Raw genomic sequence first — 20,818 nt, forward strand, 5'->3', positions numbered from 1 at the left:
AACTGTTAAGACTGTTGCTGTGGTCATCATTTGGTTTGGGAACTCTTTAAAAAGTAAAGCTGGCCGGGCACAGTGGTCACGCCTGTAATCCCAGCACTTTGGTAGGCCAAGGCGGGCATATCACCTAAGGTCAGGAGTTTGAGACCAGCCTGGCCAACACAGTGAAACCCCATCTCTACCAAAAAATACAAAAATTAGCTGGGCATGTTGGCGCACACCTGTAGTCCCAGCTACTTGGGAGGCTGAGGCAGGAAAATAGCTTGAACCCGGGAGGAGGAGAATGCAGTGAGCCGAGACTGCATCACTGCACTCCAGCCTGGGTGACAGAGTGAAACCCTGTCTCGGAAAAAAAAAAAAAAAAAAAAAAAAAAGCAAAGTTATAGATCTTCCAAGACTTCAAGAAGTTGGGAATAAGTCTGTCCTGACAGATGGCCATCTCGCCCTCTGAGGGGAGTTGCCACATTTTGGAATAAGCACACACTTGATGACTAAGAACATGAGCTCAACAGTCAATCCAAAATTTGGGGACCGTCAGAGTGTAACCCTCATCCTCTACTTCCATGTAGTGGGAGCTGCACTAGTAATAACATTCTTGACCTTTGGCCAACTTAGATAAAACGAGTGGGCATACAGAACCCAGGCTCTTCATCACCTTTTCTTCCTGTCAGAGCCACGCCACCTATGTCATGCAAATATTGTTAAGCTATAGGTCCGTAAGCTTCAACAGATGGGAGCACTGTCAAAGATGGGACGCCAAGGGTAACTAAATCTGAGATGTGAAAGATTAAAGCCACATTCTCTAACCTTGTCTTTATCAGTAATAAATGTTGTAATTTTGGTTCTCTATGTACTGATTCTTTTGTCTTATTTGTCCAGAACTGAAATAGATAAGGAGCATTATTGCTTAGGTCCCTTCAAAGACAACAAAATTATCTACAAAGTCTCAATCTTACTGAATACTCAAAGGCCAAGGCTAAACGATCAAAAAGAAGTTGGTCCAAATAACATTGTTGAAGTGCCAGCAGGGCCTCAGGCCCACTAGGATGTCTCTGTGCTGAGTTTGAGGCACTCAACCAAGACCCCTCATGTACTTAGGGGAGCACAAATGCTTGGAACAGAAAGCCACATGTGCCCTTAGATTGCTGGGTGAGTACAGAACTGGGCCAAGGTGGGGTGAGGTCAGGAGAAAGAGAGTGATTCACAGAAGGAACTATCAACAGCTCATGAGACACTTGCATCTCCGAGTCACCACCAAGAAGCTGCATGGCCAGCGGCAGAAACTGCCTGCTTCTTTGGTAGCCTATCCTGCATCTGGCTCAATCTGTTAGATTTTCCCATTCTTAAGCCGAGTTTGCTCCATGAAACTGAGATCTTTTAAATTCTCATTCTAAAGTCCAAATCCTCCTTTAGGCAACAATCCTTCAAAGTCCAGAATAGACTAATCTTGCTCCCACTGGGTCCATTCTTTTGCAGACTTTCAAGGAACTGGCCGAGTTGTTATCAGGAAAGTAAAGCACTGTTAAAGCCCTGGCCAGCCACCTCACAACAGTGTGCCTTCAGGTGAGTGGTTTCAGCCAATCTCTGTTCAGACATCTGTAAGATGGATAATGATAATAACGTCTACCTATTGCAGAGGATTGATGTGAGGATTATATGAAAATGCAGGTCAAGTGCTTGGCCTGGCTCATAGTAAGCACTCAGTAAATATTAATCCCCTGTGTCGGCTATCTAGAAGGTTCTCAGTGCTTCAAAACACACCTACACAAGCCATGACTGAAAATGTTAGGTGAAGAGAATGAGAAACACACAGCAAGGCCAAGCTACAGACAAGTTACAAACTTCATCCAACAGGCTAGTGTTCATACAGACACTTCAAGGCAAACCAAAAGGTCAAAATACATAGAAAAACTCTCATCAGAAACCAGATTTCAAATTTAAGCCAAAATGAGACATTATTATGCAGTCCACCAGATTTTTTTAAATGTTGAGGTTTGACTACAACAAGTATCCTAAAATTAGGGAGAAACTATGCACATACTGCTGGCAGACCAGTATGGAAAACACAATCTTGCATTAGCTGGTAATGATGAAAACATGCATACCTTGCAATCTAGCAATTCTACTCCTTGGTACACATCCAAGAGCAGAACAGTGTTCCATCACCTGGGAGTCTGCCAGACAGGCAAATTCTCAGGCTCTACTGTAGGCTTACTGAATCAGACTATCAGGGCTAGGGCCAGGGATCCACATTTAAACAAGCTTTCTGGTGATTCTCATATAAAGTTTGGGGAACACAGCCCTAGAGTATCCCTGGCATTTATACCCAGGTGGCATGCATAAGAATGTTGACAGCAGCAAAAAACTGAAACCACACATGCAAGTCCATCAACAATAAACCAAATAAGTAAATTGTACCATATTCATAGCATGCAATGCTCTACAGCAGTGAAAATGAATAAATTACAGCTATACAACTCAGCTGAATCTTATAAACATAATGCTGAGTAGAAAAAGCAAATCACAGAAAAATACATTATATATACACATGCATGATACATGTATACATCTATGCATGATGTATATGCATATATAAAAATGTCTATATAGATGATAAAACTACAAAGGAAAGCAATGAATAAATGTTAGAAAAACCCAGATAGTAGTTATCTCTGCCAGATAGTAGTTAACTCTGGGTGGAGAGAGGGGAATGGATGCAGTACTCTGGGGATGTCCAAGGAAGTAGGAATATTCTGTTTTCCTAACCAGGCTGGTAGTTACATGGATGTACTTTATATGCTTTAATTGTCCTTTAAATAGTACACATACACTTTATAGACTCCTCTATCATATCACATTTCACAATAAAAAATTATTTTTCAAAAGTGACCTTCATATATATATAAAATACAAATGGATGTCAATCTGCTTTCGGTGTTTTTCTGCCTAGATTCAAATACATATCAAACCTAGATACACAGGCCCTGACATCAGGCTACTTGCATTTAAACCCCAGCTCCAACATTTAACAAAATAACCTTGTGCAGCTCAGATAACCTCACCATGCTTTGGTGTCCTAATATGTAAATTGGGTATATTTGGGGAGGAATTTAATGAGTTAATACATGTAAAGTGCTTTGAATCACGTGTGGTACATAGTAATTACTAAAAAATGAAAAGCTACTATTAGAATAGAAAGATACTAAGTTAAAGGCAACACTTCCTGCATCTAATCGTCAATAAACCATCAGCACCTATGAGAACTATGAATCCACCTTCCCTGTTTTCCCAGATGCTGTGCTGGCGTCAACCAATATGGTACCATTACACTCAACCCTCTCCTCTACAGGGTTGTCATCATCATGTTAAAAGCATTCAGAGGCTGAGTAAGTTTGATTCTAGCCTAGTCTCAAAACACACACACACAGACACACACACACACATACTCCCACATGTGCACACACATGGGTCCTTACTAGCATATGAAACAATTAAATTACAGAAGCAAGAGACAGATCTAGGAGGAGACAACAGAAAAGCTCCTATCTGATATACCCGTTGTTTCCAAATCAAATCACTGGCAGAATTAACACTCTACATACACTAATTCCTTCCCCTAATTATAAAGACAGTGGAATTATATCAGCCTAGATAACATCTGTTAAAATTTAAGGAGGATTGTTAAAATATTTGCCCTTCAATTGTGGTTTCCAAGTGTGGTCGATGGAACACTGGTGGTAGGTAGTCCCTGCTGAGCTATAATTTATCTGGTTGTCACACTGAATATAGAACAAAGTCTTGCATGCATTAAGTGCTCAAACTTATTCAAACAATTACATTATCCATTGATTGTGTTTGTGTAAAACAATGGTAATGACCAGGTCCCAAAATCTTCAAATAAATATCCAACATCTTGCTCACTATATGAAAGCACTTCTCTTTCTATTATTATTACTATTATTAGAGACACACTCTTGCTCTGTTGCCCAGGCTGGAGTGCAGTGGTGTGATCATAGCTCACTGTAACCTTGAACTACTGAACTCAAGTGATCCTCCTGCCTCAGCCTCTGGAATAGCTGGGACTATAGGTGTGTGCTCCCACACCCAGCTACCAAACCCAGCTAGTTATTTTTTGTAGAGAGGGAGGTCTCACTGTGTTGCCCAGGTTGTTCTCAAAGTCCTGGGGTCAAGCTGTCCTCTGGCCTCAGCCTCCCAAAGTATTGGAATTACAACTGTGAGCCATCACACTCAGCCTGAAAGCACTTTTCTAAGTGATTTATATATGCACACGCACAAACACACACTAACCCATTTATTCTTCATAACAACCTTATGATAGATACTATTTATTATCCCTATTTTACAGATGGGCATACTGAGAGAGAAATATCAAATGTGTTGTCCAAGTCCACACAAAAAACAAGTGTGAGAGCCAGGGAACCAATGCAAATCTGGCTTCAGAGTCCCCAGTCTTTTTTTTTTTTCTTTTTTATTTTTTTCAGAGTCCCCAATCTTAACCACTGTGTCACACTGCTTCTTCAGGCTACTAAGTCAGTGTAACGTAAGAGAAAAGAAAGAAAAAGATTTAGAAATCTACAGAAATGATGTACTTGAAAAAAGAAGCATTTCAGTTCAGAAAAACAGAAACTTTAACAAATGCCAAATGTATTATTGTGTGTATATATGTCACCACATATACAAAATCCAGGGGACAAAATAAAGCAAGACCTCTTTCCACAAAACACATAGAAAAGTAAATTTCAGGTAAGTAAAATATCTATATGTGAAAACACAAACAGATAAGTAATATCTGACATAGTGTGAGGTTTGAGGAAGCTGTCTTTGGAGGTGGACAGGTCTCAATTTATATGACTGCTTACCTACCAAAGAGAAGTAATTCAGACACACTCATATATATATATATATATATATATATATATATATGTCTGTATTTTAATTATGAAGAACCAAGACTTATGAAAATAAGGAATCACAATCTTGACAGTATCTATTATATATGCAAATACTAAAAAAAGTAACCTGTCTTTCCAAATGCTTTATTTTGCACCCTAAAATGTTATAAGCAATCTGCAAAATAATCCACTGTTATCGACGTTTGAGTACACCACTATCTCCCTTTAAAACACAGCTTCACCAAGAAGGCCTCAAATAAAGAGAAGGATCATAAACCAAATCATGAATTTAACTCAGTTACATTTACAAGGTACTTAATTCTAAATCAATTTGTAAATTAAATCAATGGTTATGATATTCTCCCCAAATGTTCTTATCTGTCAAACAAAAAAAGACAGAACTGTGAATAAGAAGTGAAGTCCTCAAACACAAACATGGTATGTACACAATTACTTTTATGGCAGCAAAACAATGTGTAGAGGCAAAAGCAAGTGAAATACAAATTACCTATCAATAAGCTAAGGCCACACCAAAAGCACAATCTTTAAAATATGGTAAAATTAAGTCCACAAGTGTAAGAAGATAAATAAGAGAAGCTTTGAAGCCAACAAATCCTTGGTGGGCAATTACCTATGGAATTTGATTCCTTAAGTCTTCATCATTATGCATGGAAGCCTCTACCAACAATCTAGAGCTACTAAACCATTATAAACAGAAAAGGCCTCCAGAAAGAAAGATGCTGGGACAAATGTGGACAATCTGCATCCCTCCTGGCAGACTCTCAGATCTTTAAAAAAGATATACAAATATAAAAAAATGTAAATGGTACCCGGATACACACAGTGTGTGGAAGTAGAAACCCCTCAATGTAACCTTTCCAAAATTAAAAACAAAAAAACTGGGTAAAGCCTTGTTGAAAACTGGGTCACTAGTAAGCTCAGAGAAGGTATTAAGAAGCATCGCTGAAAAGATTAGAGTCTGTTAACACCTAAATCTTCTGATTAAAAACTTCAGGTCAGAAAGATATTTAGTTCTTTGTCTCCACTCTCATTCTAATAAAAGGAAGGACAAGAGAGACTATAACTTAACAGAATTCCAAATGTATTTGGCATTTGGCTGAAGTGATATTGCCAAACTACCAGAACTATGGCAAAAGATACTGTAAGAAAACCCACAAAAGGTATTTAGTGGCTTGACACCATAAATGTGTGAGTGGCCTTTAGCTGCAAAAAACGATTAATCTTTCCATTTTAAACCAATTTCACCCTCCTTACCTCCAATATATTTCTATAGTGTCCGTCTTTCCTAATTTTGTGACAATTACAAATACATACGATATAAATATAAGAAAGATTCTGCGTACTGAGTGGAAGATGCCAGACACAAAAGAGAATATGGTTTCACAAAGTATAAATGAGCAAAAAAATCATGCTGTTGGAAGTCAAATAAATAGTTACCACTGAGGGACGGTTAAAATTGGAAGGAGGTACTGGTAAAACTCTGTCTTGATTCAGTGCTGATTAACTAGTATGTTCCATTTAGGAACATTTAGCAGGCTGTCCACTTCTATGTATATTTTCCTGTATGCATTTGACACTTCCATAAAGTAAATGTATATGTGTGTATTATATGTACATAATCTGAATTTTGAGTTCTCTAAAATATCATATCAGGTAGCAGGATATTAGAACTCAATCGTAAAGGTGTTGACACCAAATAGACTTTACCAAGAGAGTGGGTGCCAAAGGCCAATATTTTCGCTGCAAAAACAGACTTTTCTTTATTTACTCAACCCGAGAGCCATAAAGAATGAACTTCAGACTTTGAATGTCTGTGTTAACCAATTAAGACAACAAAAGGAAAAATAATAACAAAGTGGTCACAGTTTCGAGTTTATTAAAGATTTATGTTAAGCGGGAGCGGGGGGATTACATCCCCTTTCAATTTAGTAAATGTAATTTTTTTTAGTCCTTTATTTCAGGTTCCACTTAATAGTTTCCCAACCAACAAACAAGACATTTTGTGCAAGATTACAGTCAAGCCAAGTGTATCCACCCACCAACAACAGGTCAAGTTACAAGTAAAATAGTTCTAGGTTTTTCCCAGCAGCAAACAAATCAGTATCTGTACTCAGTTACTCTACAGAATATTCACCGGAACTTGTCTGCAGTGGGTCATTTCAAGATGTGGACATGTATATTAAAATATGCCAAATAACATTATTAGTGTGCGAAAAAGTAATGCAAAGTGTTCAAATATGGAAAATGTTTGAACATTAAACATTAAAACTTTTCAAAAATTGGTGGTGGAATATCTTGCATTTACTTTCACCCTGAAGAATATGGAAAAAAGAGTTTCAAAAAAAAATGTGTAGTCTTGTGGCCTGAGAGTTTATAGGCTTTCAGAAAGTATTTTAAGTTCCAAGATTCATTAAAAAAAATTATTTTTGAGTACTTATCAGCATATTATTTGTTGATCAAAACAATTAGAAGAACTTTTAAAAACTGATTATGAATGCTTCTAAAATGTTTTTTCTCTCCTAAAGACCACATGAAAAATGAATGAAAATCTTAACCAAGCATTATGTTTTGGCTTCAGATGCCAAAAGAAAGCAAAATATTCAAGGCCAAGATTAAACAGAGAGTGTAATTCAAAAGTTAATTATTTAAAGAAAAAAAATCAACTAAGTAGAGAGAAACTGAAACTCTTCTTTATTGTGACAGTCATTCTCTGGGTATTATACAAAAAGGGCTGCAGTCTGATAAAGGGAGAAACCCGTATGCTTTGTAGTCAAGCCCAACTTGAATATGACAAATATGGTTTTATTCTGGATTCTCATATTCAGAATGTTTGAGTTCCAGTTTTACCATCTCTAAAATGAGAGCAAAACCACCTATCTCATAGAGTTACAGAAACAATGAACTGAAACATAATAGTTTCCTTCCCTGAAATTAAAAATACTTAATTTCTGAGGTTTAATACTACCAGACATTGGCTTGAAAAACTCTTTAAAGAGGCAGCAGCAAATACCTAGTTTCAAGGGTTTTCTCTGCTGTATCTGCTCTACTGAGTTCTGTGAATGACGTACTGACAATTACCAAATATAAAATAAATTGAGGAATGTCTTAAAACTGCAGATGTGGGAAAAAACTAAAAGGGCAATCCTTACAACCTTTAACGAAAGCAGTAACATCAAAGTCCAATATTTAGTGCAACAGAAGAAAGTTAAGAAAACTCAAAGTGTATTTTAGTAATGAAGGGAGAAAAGAGTCATTTTACATTTTTAGTGCCAGTGATTTCTGGAATAATAAAAACTCCAAACTATGCACCTTTTAATTTACTTTTTAAAACTAATTATTTAATCCACCCAAACATTAAGCAACATATCAGAATGGAAAGAAAATCTGGGCATACATGTTTTAAATTATAATGGCCAATTAATGTTTTTAATTACACAAAAATCAGTATTAAAATTAAAACTACAATATATGGGAGTAGGTAAGTACACTATCTAATTTTTAAATTATAGCTAGGTATATTTTATGAAAGAAAATCTAAGAACAGATCATGGATCAAACATCTCTGCATTATAATTCCCATACCATATTTATAATAGCAACTCTTTTTAAATAGCTCAAGCTGCTTTAAAGCACTATACAACTAATTCTCCCAATGCTACTTTGAAAAACCCAAGTTAAACTGCTTAATCAAGGCAGTGGGTACACTAGAACTCTCATTCATATACTAAATGTTCTTCTGTATCTCCAGTTCCAGATACTAGTAAGGTCCACTTTCAATTACACTTCCACTATTGGAACAGATCAAAAGTTAAACATTCAATCAGTCAGGAGAATGTGAAATATTACCACGGTTTACCCAACTATTATAATCTCTCAGGCACTGAGAACTCAGCATAAAGTGGTTATTCCATGATGTCAGCATGGAAACGTATCCATTATTTAGCTATCCATTAATTCAGCCAATCTTCCTTTGGATCTACTTATAGCTCAGGCTGCTATAGGTTGTTCTAAACCTAACTTGGATTGTCCTAGTGTTAGTTTAGGTTATCTTCATTCTTAAATCTACTGTTTGATTGTATATTTCTCAGTTATAGCTTATATTGTGGTCTGTGTCAAATTAATCCTCATTCAGAAGCCTGAAATCCTCATTTATTTTGGTTGTCCTTCTCTGTAGCTTTTTTAAATTTTATTTTGAGATGGAGTCTCGCTCTGTTGCCCAGGCTGGAGTGCAGTGGCATGATCTCGGCTCACTGCAACCTCCGCCTCCCGGGTTCAAGTGATTCTCCTGCCTCAGCCTTCCAAGCACCTGAGATTACGGGTGCCTACCATCACGCCCAGCTAATTTTTTGTATTTTTAGTAGAGACAGGGTTTCACCGTGTTAGGCAGGATGGTCTTGATCTCCTAACCTCGTGACCACCCGCCTGGGCCTCCCAAAGTGCTGGGATTACAGGCATCAGCCACCATGCCTGGCCCTCTGTAGCTTTTTTAGGTTCATGACTATTCCCAAAACATGAGGTGGCTTAACAATCGCTTTCTTGAACCTGAACTAGTAGAAAATGTTTTGTTCCCTACAGCAGGGGTTATTAAATTTAGCTTAACATTATGCCATAATTTCTCAAATCATTTCTTACTCATGGACTTTTAGAGATCAAATAATCCAATCTTTCATAATCATAAGCAATGCTTCAATAAATATCTTCGTATATGTATCTATACCATGTGTTTGTCATAAATACATGCATACCTGTACCAAAAAAAAAAAAAAAAACTAGAGGAGGCCAGGAGCAGTGGCTCGTGTCTGTAATCCGAGCACTTTGGGAGGCCGAGGCAGGCGGATTCCCTGAGGTCAGGAGTTCCGAGTCGAGACCAGCCTTGCCAACATGGTGAAACCTCATCTCTACTAAATATACAAAAATTAGCTGGGCATGGTGGCACACGTAATCCCAGCTACACAGGAGGCTGAGGCAGGAGAATTCCTTGAGCCCAGGAGACGGAGGATGTAGTTGAGCCAAGACTGTGCCACTGCACTCCAGCCTGACAGAGCGAGACTTTGTCTTTAAAAAAAAAAAAAAAAGCTAGAGGAAAACTTGACAAAGGGCTAGGGCTGTATTTTTAATGCTGACCCACTTATATTTTTAATGTTGACCCCCTATCACTCAATTCAATGGCTCTCCTGAAGGCTATCTTCTCTCAAAGAAACATGAGCTCATAAAATAAAAAAAATTTTCTCAGTAATATTACACTTACCTTCATTTTAAGCCTAAAAATAATTTTTATTCTCAGTAATATTACACTTACCTTCCTTTAAGCCTAAACCCCTCCCCAAAATTGTTTACTTTTACTGGCAAAGGTAGCACAGCCAATGAAGAAAATTTTAAGTTTAAAATTCAGGCATACAAAAAAATATAGATGACTTCAAACCTATCACGATAAACTACGGTTAATAAATCTTCAAAACTCACATTCTATCACTCCAAGTATCTGAAAATTCTTACATTTTAGGCTGAAAAAAGCCTGTCCACAACCTTCGAAAAGGAGATGTGTTTGAGATATTTTTTAAGTAGCCCCAGGAATCATGCAACTGGACAGTCTCTTAGAGATCAACTAATCCAACTAGGCCCAAGATTTTATTGTTGAGGAAAATGAGGTCACGGGAGTTAAAGAGAGTAGACTACATCTGGACGAAATCAGAACCCCATGCTTCCTGCCCTGGACACTAGCTCTTGCCCTTGACACTACACAAGGGCATTCACTTGCACAGATCAGTTATTATACTGTTGGTGCCTAAACCACCTTTCATGACATAAAGTAATCAATCAATTATTGATTGACACTTCATATCAGACTGTACTCAGTGTTGCAGGAGACTCATATGTATATAGCAGTCCTCAACATACATTTGGGGTGTGTGTGTGTGTGTGTGCGCGCGCGTGTGTGTGTATGCAATCCAAGGGCTTGGGTGCTGTAAGTACAGTTGGAAGCAGATGAGGAAGCGCACTGAGTACCAAAGAGTGAGCGACAAGGAATAAAAATCTAAGCAGAATTTAATCTAAATTTTCCTTAAAGAGACTATTATAACATAAATCATAATGTTTAAATCTACATCTTTCAAAAAGTCCCATTTAGCTTGTGAATTCACCTTGTTCTGCCTACTTTAGACCTATCACTTCATACATGCAGAAGATATAGCTCTTACTAAAACATTAATATGTATATACCTCTTCCTTGGCATGGATAAGGTTGTTTAATTAAAACTTACATGTATTTAGTTAAATACAAAGACTAGCATCTGCTCAAATTAACTGATGTCTTTTTCTGAAAAATTAAAATAAAAATAAAATTTTAGTAGAAAAAAACAGAAATGTGAGACACAGTGATTTGTTGGTACCAATTATGTTTCAACTTAAAACTCTTAACTTGAAAATACTTAGGTTCTAGCAAGTATACTGCTGTCAGAGCGAAATACTTATTCAGATGACAAAATCCAAATTTAAAAATCTATCACATTTTTAAATGGCTGACAAAACCCACCACCAAATCTAAGCAGTGCCTAAACTTGGTTACTTTTTTGTATTTGAGCCAAAAGAACAAATCTGAATGTTAACCTGGGAAAAATGGTAGTGTATATACGAACACAACACTTCTTAAATAACAGCTCTGATTTTTAAAAATCACTCTTCTAACTTCAAAACAACCCCCTGAAAACAAGATGGGGATTTTAATCACTTAGGATTAAAAAAAATAGGATTTAAAGCAAGATTAACTGTTGCTTTAAGTCTTGACATTTCCCTATTAATAACCCTAAAGCTTAATGAGGCACAACAGATTTAAGAATTGAAATTGTTAATGAAAAAGAAAATTAAGGACAGTTTGGTGCTCTATACCATCATGAAAATAATCTGCTCCAGAAAGATTTTAGTCTCTACATGTAAAAAGCAAGAAATATCTAAAAAGTATTTCCTTGTAAAATCTCAGTCTGAACTTCTAGAAGGTTAGGGCAGATTTTGATGAAAGTATAAAAGTCAGAAAGTACCTAAGGTTTACTATATAGTGTTTTAAAAACAAGTGAGGATACATAAAATACTGTTTTTCAAATTACACCTAGTATGTTTGTCACCTTCCACCTATTAGTAATGACCGCATGCCTCAAGTTAAGAAAAGCAAAGAAATATACATAACTGTGTCTAGTAAGTAAACTCTGAACACCAAGTTAACTCTTATTTTCACAAGAACTTATGTTTCAGAAGCACATGAAAATCAAATAAATACTGAGAATAAACACGATTTACACTTAAAATCACTGCTGAATCCTTGCCACATTCTAGAACAAAGCTGCTTCTTTTTATGTATACTTCATATGTTGAATATTAATCTCTTTAAAATCTGTACCTAATAGGTGAAAAACACATAAGGTTTATCCATCTTTTTTCCAAGGTCCTCACGCAGGGTTGAAACCAGGATCTGTTAAGTCTTAGAACTGAATTTCTATGAACATTAAAATACTGTCCTAGATGCCCCATAACCCATACAAACGTATTTAAATTAGAACAATGGGGTTATGCAATTAAGATGTGAACTAGAAAAACAACACAGGTTTCTAATATATTAATTAACTAGGTCAATGGTAAAAGCAACATTGATTTTTTTCTTAACAATAAACCTATGTAAAGATTTGAAAGTCACTTGTATTATTTAAAAGGAAAGCTAGTTATAACTGTGATATAATATTTTATACTTTTATCAGGTAAGCTGAATGCTCAAATTCGGATTTTTTAATATAAAAAAGGCTAACATCTTAAAATGAGAAAGACTAAAGAAAATCTTGATGTTGAACATCATAATATGCAAGATTGACTAGAATTATGTAAATCTACATAACAAGACTAACTAAACTAGTAATTTCTCTAAGTAAAATAAGGTACACAGACACTTCAGTTAACAATTCAAGGCACAGAGTCCTTTGAATATTCAATTATATTTAGCTTGTAAAAAAAACAAGGGTGCTCCGTATCTGCACTAATAAGCTACATATTCTCTTTTCTAAAACTATCGGCTGCTTAGTCTGGAATTTAAAAAATAAAAGAAAAAAAAAACCTAGACTGTTAATAGCGGCTGACTGCAGAGCAGCCACTTTCACCTTGCAGATAGAGCTTTGTTGTTCGGGCGTGTAAAGCAGACCATTAGCACAAAGTCATTTCTAATCTCAGTTGTACAATCCACATGGTGCACTTAACCCTAAAACTCATGTTGCGTAAACTGCTCTGCTTCCACTCCTAATGACCTTTCAAATCATTCAATGTTACTGCTTGACTTGTACTCATGAATTAGAGGACTGCCAAATAACTTGATGAGAAAGTTATAATTTCTCCTTTCCTGAAGGTTTAAAAAAGTCAACATTGGTATAGAAGAAACTGAGAAAGAAAATACAATGGAAAAGCACATTATTTAATGCTTATAAACGATATTTTTTGAAACGCTTAAGAAAAAACTGACAGAAAATTCACACCTGACTTCAAGGCAGATGACTAAAACAGAAAATGAGAGTGCTCCACTTGTAACACACATAGATTTCCCACAGTATTCATGACCAACAAATGTCTCTTCGTGTCCTAACTTCGCTGCACAGTATTCAATTAAAACTCACTTTTAGATGAAAAAGTTTGTGAAAATAACCATCTGCTGCTGGATTCACACTGAGGATTTACTGTCTGTAAATAAGACGACCCAATGCTGTCCAAAAATTAGTGTTTTTAAAGTAAGATTTGTAAAAAATGTATCACATCTCCTTTGTTAAAAAAAAAAAATCCTAATACACAGGAGTCTTTAAGTTTGTCTTGCCTTCCATTTAACTTCAAATACTTTAGAAGCAGGACTTTTTTCCTTCTTCCTCCTTCAGCCTAACCTCTTTAATAAACCCCATTTTTAAAGAAGAAACAATAAATGAAGTGACAGGAGGTCAAAGAATGAGGAGTGTGCGCTGGGAGAATAAAGGGCGGTTTTATAACAGGAGGTACTTTTGTTAGCAAGTGACTGGCAGGTCTCCTCCCCCAAGTTAGAAGGAATTCCATCCACTCTCCAAAACTGCAAAGGCCAAAAATGTCTAGTCTAATAGTTCTGAAATCCCCGAGTCAGGAGAGAGCCGAGTGGGGGATGGCGAGTGGGGGAAGGGGAGAAAGACCGGTAGGAGACTAAAGAACAAAAGAAGAAATCCAAGAAAGGGAAAAGGAACGCTGGGACCCTGGCCTGGGAGGCAGGGGTGGGGAGAGACAAAGTGAGAGAGCACGACCCGGGAGGAGAGCGTGGAGCCCGGCAGGGACAGGCGTGCCGCACCATGGCGCACCATGGACAGGGCTCCGCGCGGCGGCGGCCCACACCCGTCTACGGGGTTGCGGGAGAAAGCGCGAGAGACTGCGGAGGCCAGCCCCGTCCAGCCCCTGCCCCCGCCCCAGCAGCACTCACCCCCCCGCGGGCCGGAGCGCGCCAGGCCCTGACCCGTGAAGACCACGGAGCGGGGTAATCCACACCACCTGTCTCCACCCCCGGAGCAGGCACTTCCGAGCTGCGTCCGCACTTTTCGGGGCTGCCAGCTGGCAGTAGAGCACCTCTCCCCCTGCCCCGAGGGCGACACGCAGGGGGACCCTCCGTGGATTTTCCTGCCCCGCGGCGAGGGTGGGCACGCCCCTTTCCCGCAACCTTCGAGGGACCCCACGGCAGGCGGAGACCGACTTGGGACCAGGGCACTGCACCCGCCCAGCTAGAGGGTCCCGGCCGAGGCTGTGTGAAGTGGCCTCCAGGCCTGGGCTGGCTGGTCGGGAGGAGCCTGGGGGCATCCTCGGGTTGGAAGCGGCGGAAAGTTGGGCTGCCCCCGGGCTGGGAACCCGCTGCGTGCAGTGGCGAGGGAACCTGCGCCCGGACTGGAGCAGGTGCTTCCTGCCGCGGAGGAGCCTCTTAGTAGAGATTAAATGAAAAGGCTCGCTGGCGCTCTCCCGAGAGTATGAAAAGTACGGAAGGCTCCAGGCAAAGGCGCCCCCGGGGCGCATATAGGGCACAGGCAGCCGGACAGAGAGAGGAGCAGCCGCGTAACGGAACTTCTCGCCCGGGGGAGATACTGGGCGTGAGAGGCCAGACTCGTTCTACAGGCAGGCGCTGACCGGCAGAGACTCCTCCGGGCAAGAGGGCCAGATTTTCTTTCCAGGTGGGACCAACACAGAATATTGTGAGGGCAAGAGAAGAAGAAAAGGAGGCAACTCCAGACTGGGATAAAGACAATAGGACAGTGGAGCCCTTGAGCACCGGGAGGCGCACGGGTGCAGGGTGGGGGTAAGGTGGAGGCAAGTCCCGTAACTAAGACACCAGAGTGAGAATTCCTACTGTAAACTCGCGACCCATTCCTGCAGAAATAAACAAAAAAATTGGAGCAAAGTACTATGCGAGGGGCGAAAGGCACAGAAAACTGCAAAACCTGGGAGTTATCCTGCCTCACCCTCTTGCTGCCTGGGGACACCCCCCGCGAGCTTGCTCGGCCCCGAAGAAGGAGCAGAGGGGACCCGCAATCCGGCCCCTAGAGCCCCGCCAGGAAAGGCGCGAGAGACCTGCTGGCTCCGGCAGCCCTGCCCCGGCGCCCGGACGGAGCCTGATGCCTGCGCAGCTCCCGGCCGCGCGGCGCGGCGCGGCGTGGCACCTCCCTTCCCGGGTGCGCAGCCCGGCCCCGCAGCGGCGCGGGGAACAAAGGCACCCGGCGCCGCCCGCCCCACCCCGCCCGTGGCCCGGCCCGCGGGGACCGCCGCGTACCTGAAACAGGGCCGCCAGCAGCGGCAGCAGGGTCCGCAGCGCTCCCGCTATCCGGCACATGGAGGCGGAGAGGGGCCGAGCGAAGAGCCGGAGGCGGCGGCGGCGGCGGCGGCGGAGGAGGAGGAGGAGGAGGCAGCGGCAGCACCAACAGCGGCGCGGAGAAACGGCTCCAGGCAGTTTCCACCCCCTTCCCTTCCCCTCCCCTCCCCACCCCCTTCTTCGCTGCTCTCCGCTCCCCGCCAATGGAGAGCGAGCTGATGACAAATAGCGGGCCGCGGAGTCCGCGGGACTCGCACCAGGAGTAATAAAACAGACCCAGAGATCAAGGAGCTGGGGAGGGGGCGGGGGAACAGGGCGGGGGAACAGGGCGGGAGAGCGTGTGAGCGTCTGCGAGTGTGTGGAGGCGGCTGCTGTGGCAGCGCAGGCGGCTCGGCTCCGGCCCGGAGCGCAGCGGAAGCCGCGAGGGATGCAGCGGCGGGGACCTTGGCCGGTGGAGGATGTGGAGGTGGAAGTGGAGCGGATGGCGCTCCCCAAGAGCTCCGCCACGCGAGGTTTCGGGCTCGTGGTTTTGCTTCCTCCGGGTCCCCGCTCCAGGGCCGCTCGGCGCGACGAAGACGCCGGGGACAGCGCCGCGGGGAGGGCGCTCCGGGTCGTGCGTGCTGCACCCACAAAGAGCAGCAGTCCCGCCACCCCGCGCCTCCGCTGCGTGGGGGCCGAGGGGCGCTTCTCGGCTCCTCTTTCCGGTCCCCCGGCGAGTTGGAGACTGTTCTCCGGCCTCGGCCGCAAGGGGGTGAGGCGAGGGGCCGGCGCGGTCTCTCTCGCCGCTGCTCCGTCCCGCGCAGCTGCTGCCGCAGCCGCCCCTGCTGCCCGCGCACCGGCACCCGCCCGCCGGTCCTCGCCCTGCGCCGCTCACTCGCGCGCGCCGCCCTCCGTCGCCGACCGCGCACCCCGCTCGGCCTCCGCTGCGCGACCTGGGCGAGCCGCCGCCGCTCTCCCCGCGCTCGCCCCACGCGCTGCCTGGCTGCGCGGCCCGCTCCCCTCTCCTATTCCTCCCGCCGCCGCCGCCGCCGCCGCCGCCCTCGCCCCCGCCTCCCTCCTCCGCCGACCCTCCCCGCCCGCGTCGTGGCCAATCGGAGGCCACCAAGCTGCGGCTGTAGCCGGCCGGATCCGCGGCAGCCGCCCGCCCCCGCCCCGCCGAAGCACCCCGTATTTTGCTGCAGCCCGCGGGGGGTCGCCGGAGGGAAGCCTAGAGTGCGCCGAGCACCGCCCCGGCAGGTGGAGGGGCTGCGGGAAATAAAATAACTTGGGCAGGAACTTGATTGGTAGCAGGTTCATCTTTGGTCCGCGGTAGGGAATCTAATGGAGATGAAGAATGGTGGGGAAGGGGGGGGCGGTGTCTCCTTGGGAGCCTAACGTACGCTTCTTTATTTTGTCATTCTTTGGAGATGGGTAATCTTTCCTGGCAGGGGCAGACACAGCAAACTAAGGACGCAGACCAAGCTCATCCTAGCTATTGTTGTCTGAGGCGCTCGCCGGGAGCCACCTGCGGGCGGGGGAGGGCGGAGGCCGCGGCTCCTCTCTGGAGCTCGCACCTTCAGCTCCCACCCTTGCGGATGTACTGGAACAGCCCAAGTTTTTGTGTTCTTGTTTTGTTTTCTTTTGTCCCCTCTGGGAGTTTGAGAGTGCATGTTTGTTATTTTATTTGAAATCTCCCGTTTTCTATTTCTATTACTACCCGTTAGTGGTACTGCTCACGTTTGGGGTCAACAGTTTCAGGGTACTTTTACCCTCTCCTACCACCCCTAACAACAATTTTTAAAAAAGAGAGAAACTAAAAGCTGGAACTTGTGAAAATAGGATTATATAAAAGATAAAATGACTGATACAGAATTCTCACCATGTAAAGGATTTCTGCTGGCTTCCTTTAAGGCATGAACTTCAAGTGCAACACAGTGAGAGACTTTACAAGTTTGAGTCACAAGCATTTGTGGAATGGAGCAGGGGGTGGGGAGCAGTTTTTGTTTTTTCTAATTCTGGTGAGGTAATAAATTTTCCGGAACCTTTTTTTTTAAAAAGGTTTACAAGTAAATAGAAATATCCGTTTTATGTAAGCTTTTCAACACTTGGGAGATCGGTGAACTTCATTGCAGTTAATGAATATTTTCTGCCTTTATTGCTTGCTTTTCTGCTTTGGGTGACTGAAATATTAACATTATTTGAGTTTCAAGATAACGATCATTTAAGAATCTGATGATGAACCTTTAAAAACCAGCTACTAATTTCTTGACATAACTGATACAGCTTTTAATAATGTACTGTTGCTGGCTAGGCTTTTAAAAATTTAATATTCATAGGGAGGCTTATTCAATTTTAATTAAAACATAATATTGTAAGCTTTTTATGAAACAAAATTTTTCCTGGATTTTCTTTCTTTTCAAAAGAATAAGAAAGGTTATGTTAATTAAATTTAAAAGATGAGATGAAACACTTAATATAGTAATCAGAAGTGCTTGTTCTTACCCTTTCTCTTCTTTTTTTGCTAGATATTATTGTCACACTATTGCTAGTCCGCCTAAAAGTTATCTTTGCAATAGAGTATTTATAAATTATGCTTTCTGGGAGTCATGCAAAATAATAGTAAAAATTCAGTTGAGATATGGGGATATGTTTGTTGTATTCCAAAGTGAGATATAGAGATCTCATCTCCATGGCTAAGATTTAAGGTTCGACCCTCGACGTGGGGTTTCGACTGTATCCTCATCACTCCTAGCAGTACCCATTGATGTTTATTGCCATTCTGATTAATTTAAAGGTGGAACAGATTTCAACATGAATAACTCTATTTCTTGTTAGTAGTATTTACTTGAAGCTTTAAACATCATGTCCTTTATAAATTAAACACTTATGATTTCAAAATCTTTGGAATGGCTGTCAGTCAAGGAATTCTCTGATTCCAACAGTTTTTGATCCTTTAAGTAAGCACTTGCAGCATTTTTTAAAAGTCCAATTTGCGTGCCTCTCACTCTTCAGTGGTTGCGAATTGTTTTAGAATCTTGCCTCACTTTAAGTTGATCACCTGGTCAGCCAAATCTTGCTAATAATAATAGGCCTCTGATTACAAGAAGGAATAGTCTAGTCTAAAATCATGCTGTTGGAGACTTTGTGCATCCATTTGATGTTAATGAAAGTAGATCTGGTGTTGACTATGATATCCAAACACAGCTTTACCTCAGTAATACCATACCTAAGATTAGCTAACGGGGCCATTCACTGTCCTGGGCAAGTGATGACCAAACTCGCAGATTTTTAGCCCCTGCTCAAAGCATTACTTGTCTGAAGACTGGTTTTCCATCAGCCTGTAGAACTCCAGGGTTGTAGGGGATTGTCAGTGACCCAGAGAAACAACCAGGTGTTATTAGGGGTTGGATGGACGGAGACAAGAAAAAAAATATAGAATAATATAAAACATGACTGCATTCACACATCAAAAATCAACCTAATCCTTCATTTCTGACCTATGGAGTGATGCCTGTTGACTATAAGAGGTCTGCAAACCGTTATGGAAATCTGATTAAATGATGTGCTCTGAACACATGGCCCGTTTTTATATATATGTAGAGGTCACAATGATTCATTTCTAAGCATTCATTTTTATATATGTGTAGTTTTTATATGTGTGTAGAGATCATGATTTGTTTCTAAGCATTCATTTCGAAAATCGTAATAATTTTTGTTCTGGTGTGTTTTGTCAGACAGGAGATGCTAAATGTACAAATTCACCATGTGGGTGTTTGTGTACAAGGGTTCTTGCTTTGGACATAAATGCTCAACAGTAGTAGTCTAATCTGGAGCCTCCTCTCCCCCACCTCCCCTTCCCTACCCCCTATAGATACACACCTCGAAGACAGGCCCCACACTTGTCTTTGTCTCTGACACCTAGCGCAGTGTCCTTCCCAATGTTGAATGAAGACCCCCTTCTCCGCTCTTCCTCCTTCTCTCCCCGTCTTCAGAGCAAACTAGGATTGTCCCTCTCCCTTAGAAAGTACCCCTCAAATTACATTTTCTCCATAATTAGCTTTAGTGTACATTAAAGCTGACTTTCCCTGGGTAATATCCCTTTCATAGAGTCATAGAATGTTCTAAATGAAACATTAAAGATGATCTCTGCAACCCCTTCATTTTACAGATGGGACACCCTGAGACTTAAAAAGGTACACAAGGCCACTAGCTGGAAAGTAGGGAATGCAGAATGGGACCCAGGTCCCCTTACTCCCACTCTTACCTATGCTCTCTATCTTATTCTGGGAAGTTCCTTTAACATTGAAAAATTCAACTATATGGGATGAAAGGGAGATTTTTCTTTTTAAAGAAGAAAATATAATGATGCTAGGGATTCGTCTACTATTTTTCTCAAGTTTTTTGTTCTTCAAAGTATGTGTGAAATTGAGGACATAACTCTTCACTGCTCTCAGTTTTCATATGCTTTTCTTAGTGTGATTATCTTGTGTTATTTATTATGATTTTGGCATTTAAAGATCCATATATTTGATACAACCTGGCTGCTAAACACAAGATAGCCATTCATCTGGTGCTCAGAGAAGTAGTGATCTGATCCAATATTACAAGAAAAATCTGGTTATTTTAAAAAAATCTACTCTTGTTTGAAGATATTATTTACCTATTGTTTTTCAGTATTTGAAAATCAAAATCAACATTTTCATGGAAAATATAACCAAAGAAGTAACTTGAAGTATGTATGGTCACATAAGTCAGTTATAAAGTTGCCAGATGAGCAACTCAACAGAGGGGAGTAATTCATAAGCAGGCCCTGAATTACAAGGAACCCCACCAAACAAACAAACAGAAAAAGAATCCCATTCTGACTCTGGAATGTAGAGGGGTATAGTATAATAAACAGATATGGCTATAAATTCAAGTAGACCTAGCTCTGTGACCTTGAGTAAATTTCTTAACATGTCTGAGGCTCTTTTATGTCGAAAATGCAGTATTTCTTTGTAAAGTCTGATGGGAACACAATAGAGCACAGTAGGGCCTTAGCATTTTATCTATAGTGTATTAGGTATGCTGATTTCCA

At 41.5% G+C, this 20,818-nt stretch overlaps 1 protein-coding gene across 1 annotated transcript in view; it reads right to left on the reverse strand.

Moving 5' to 3' along the window:
- The window catches only part of CDH2 (cadherin 2), a 226,464-nt gene extending 210,078 nt beyond the window's left edge, over nucleotides 1-16,386 (reverse strand). The window contains exon 1 of the mRNA XM_523898.8: nucleotides 15,724-16,386. Within this exon, the coding sequence (XP_523898.3) occupies nucleotides 15,724-15,783 (60 nt within the window). The 5' untranslated portion in view covers nucleotides 15,784-16,386. The remainder of the gene's footprint in view (nucleotides 1-15,723) is intronic.
- Nucleotides 16,387-20,818: the final 4,432 nt, after the last annotated feature.

The sequence above is a fragment of the Pan troglodytes genome, chromosome 17, assembly GCF_028858775.2.
Source record: "Pan troglodytes isolate AG18354 chromosome 17, NHGRI_mPanTro3-v2.0_pri, whole genome shotgun sequence".
Lineage (NCBI taxonomy): Eukaryota > Metazoa > Chordata > Mammalia > Primates > Hominidae > Pan > Pan troglodytes.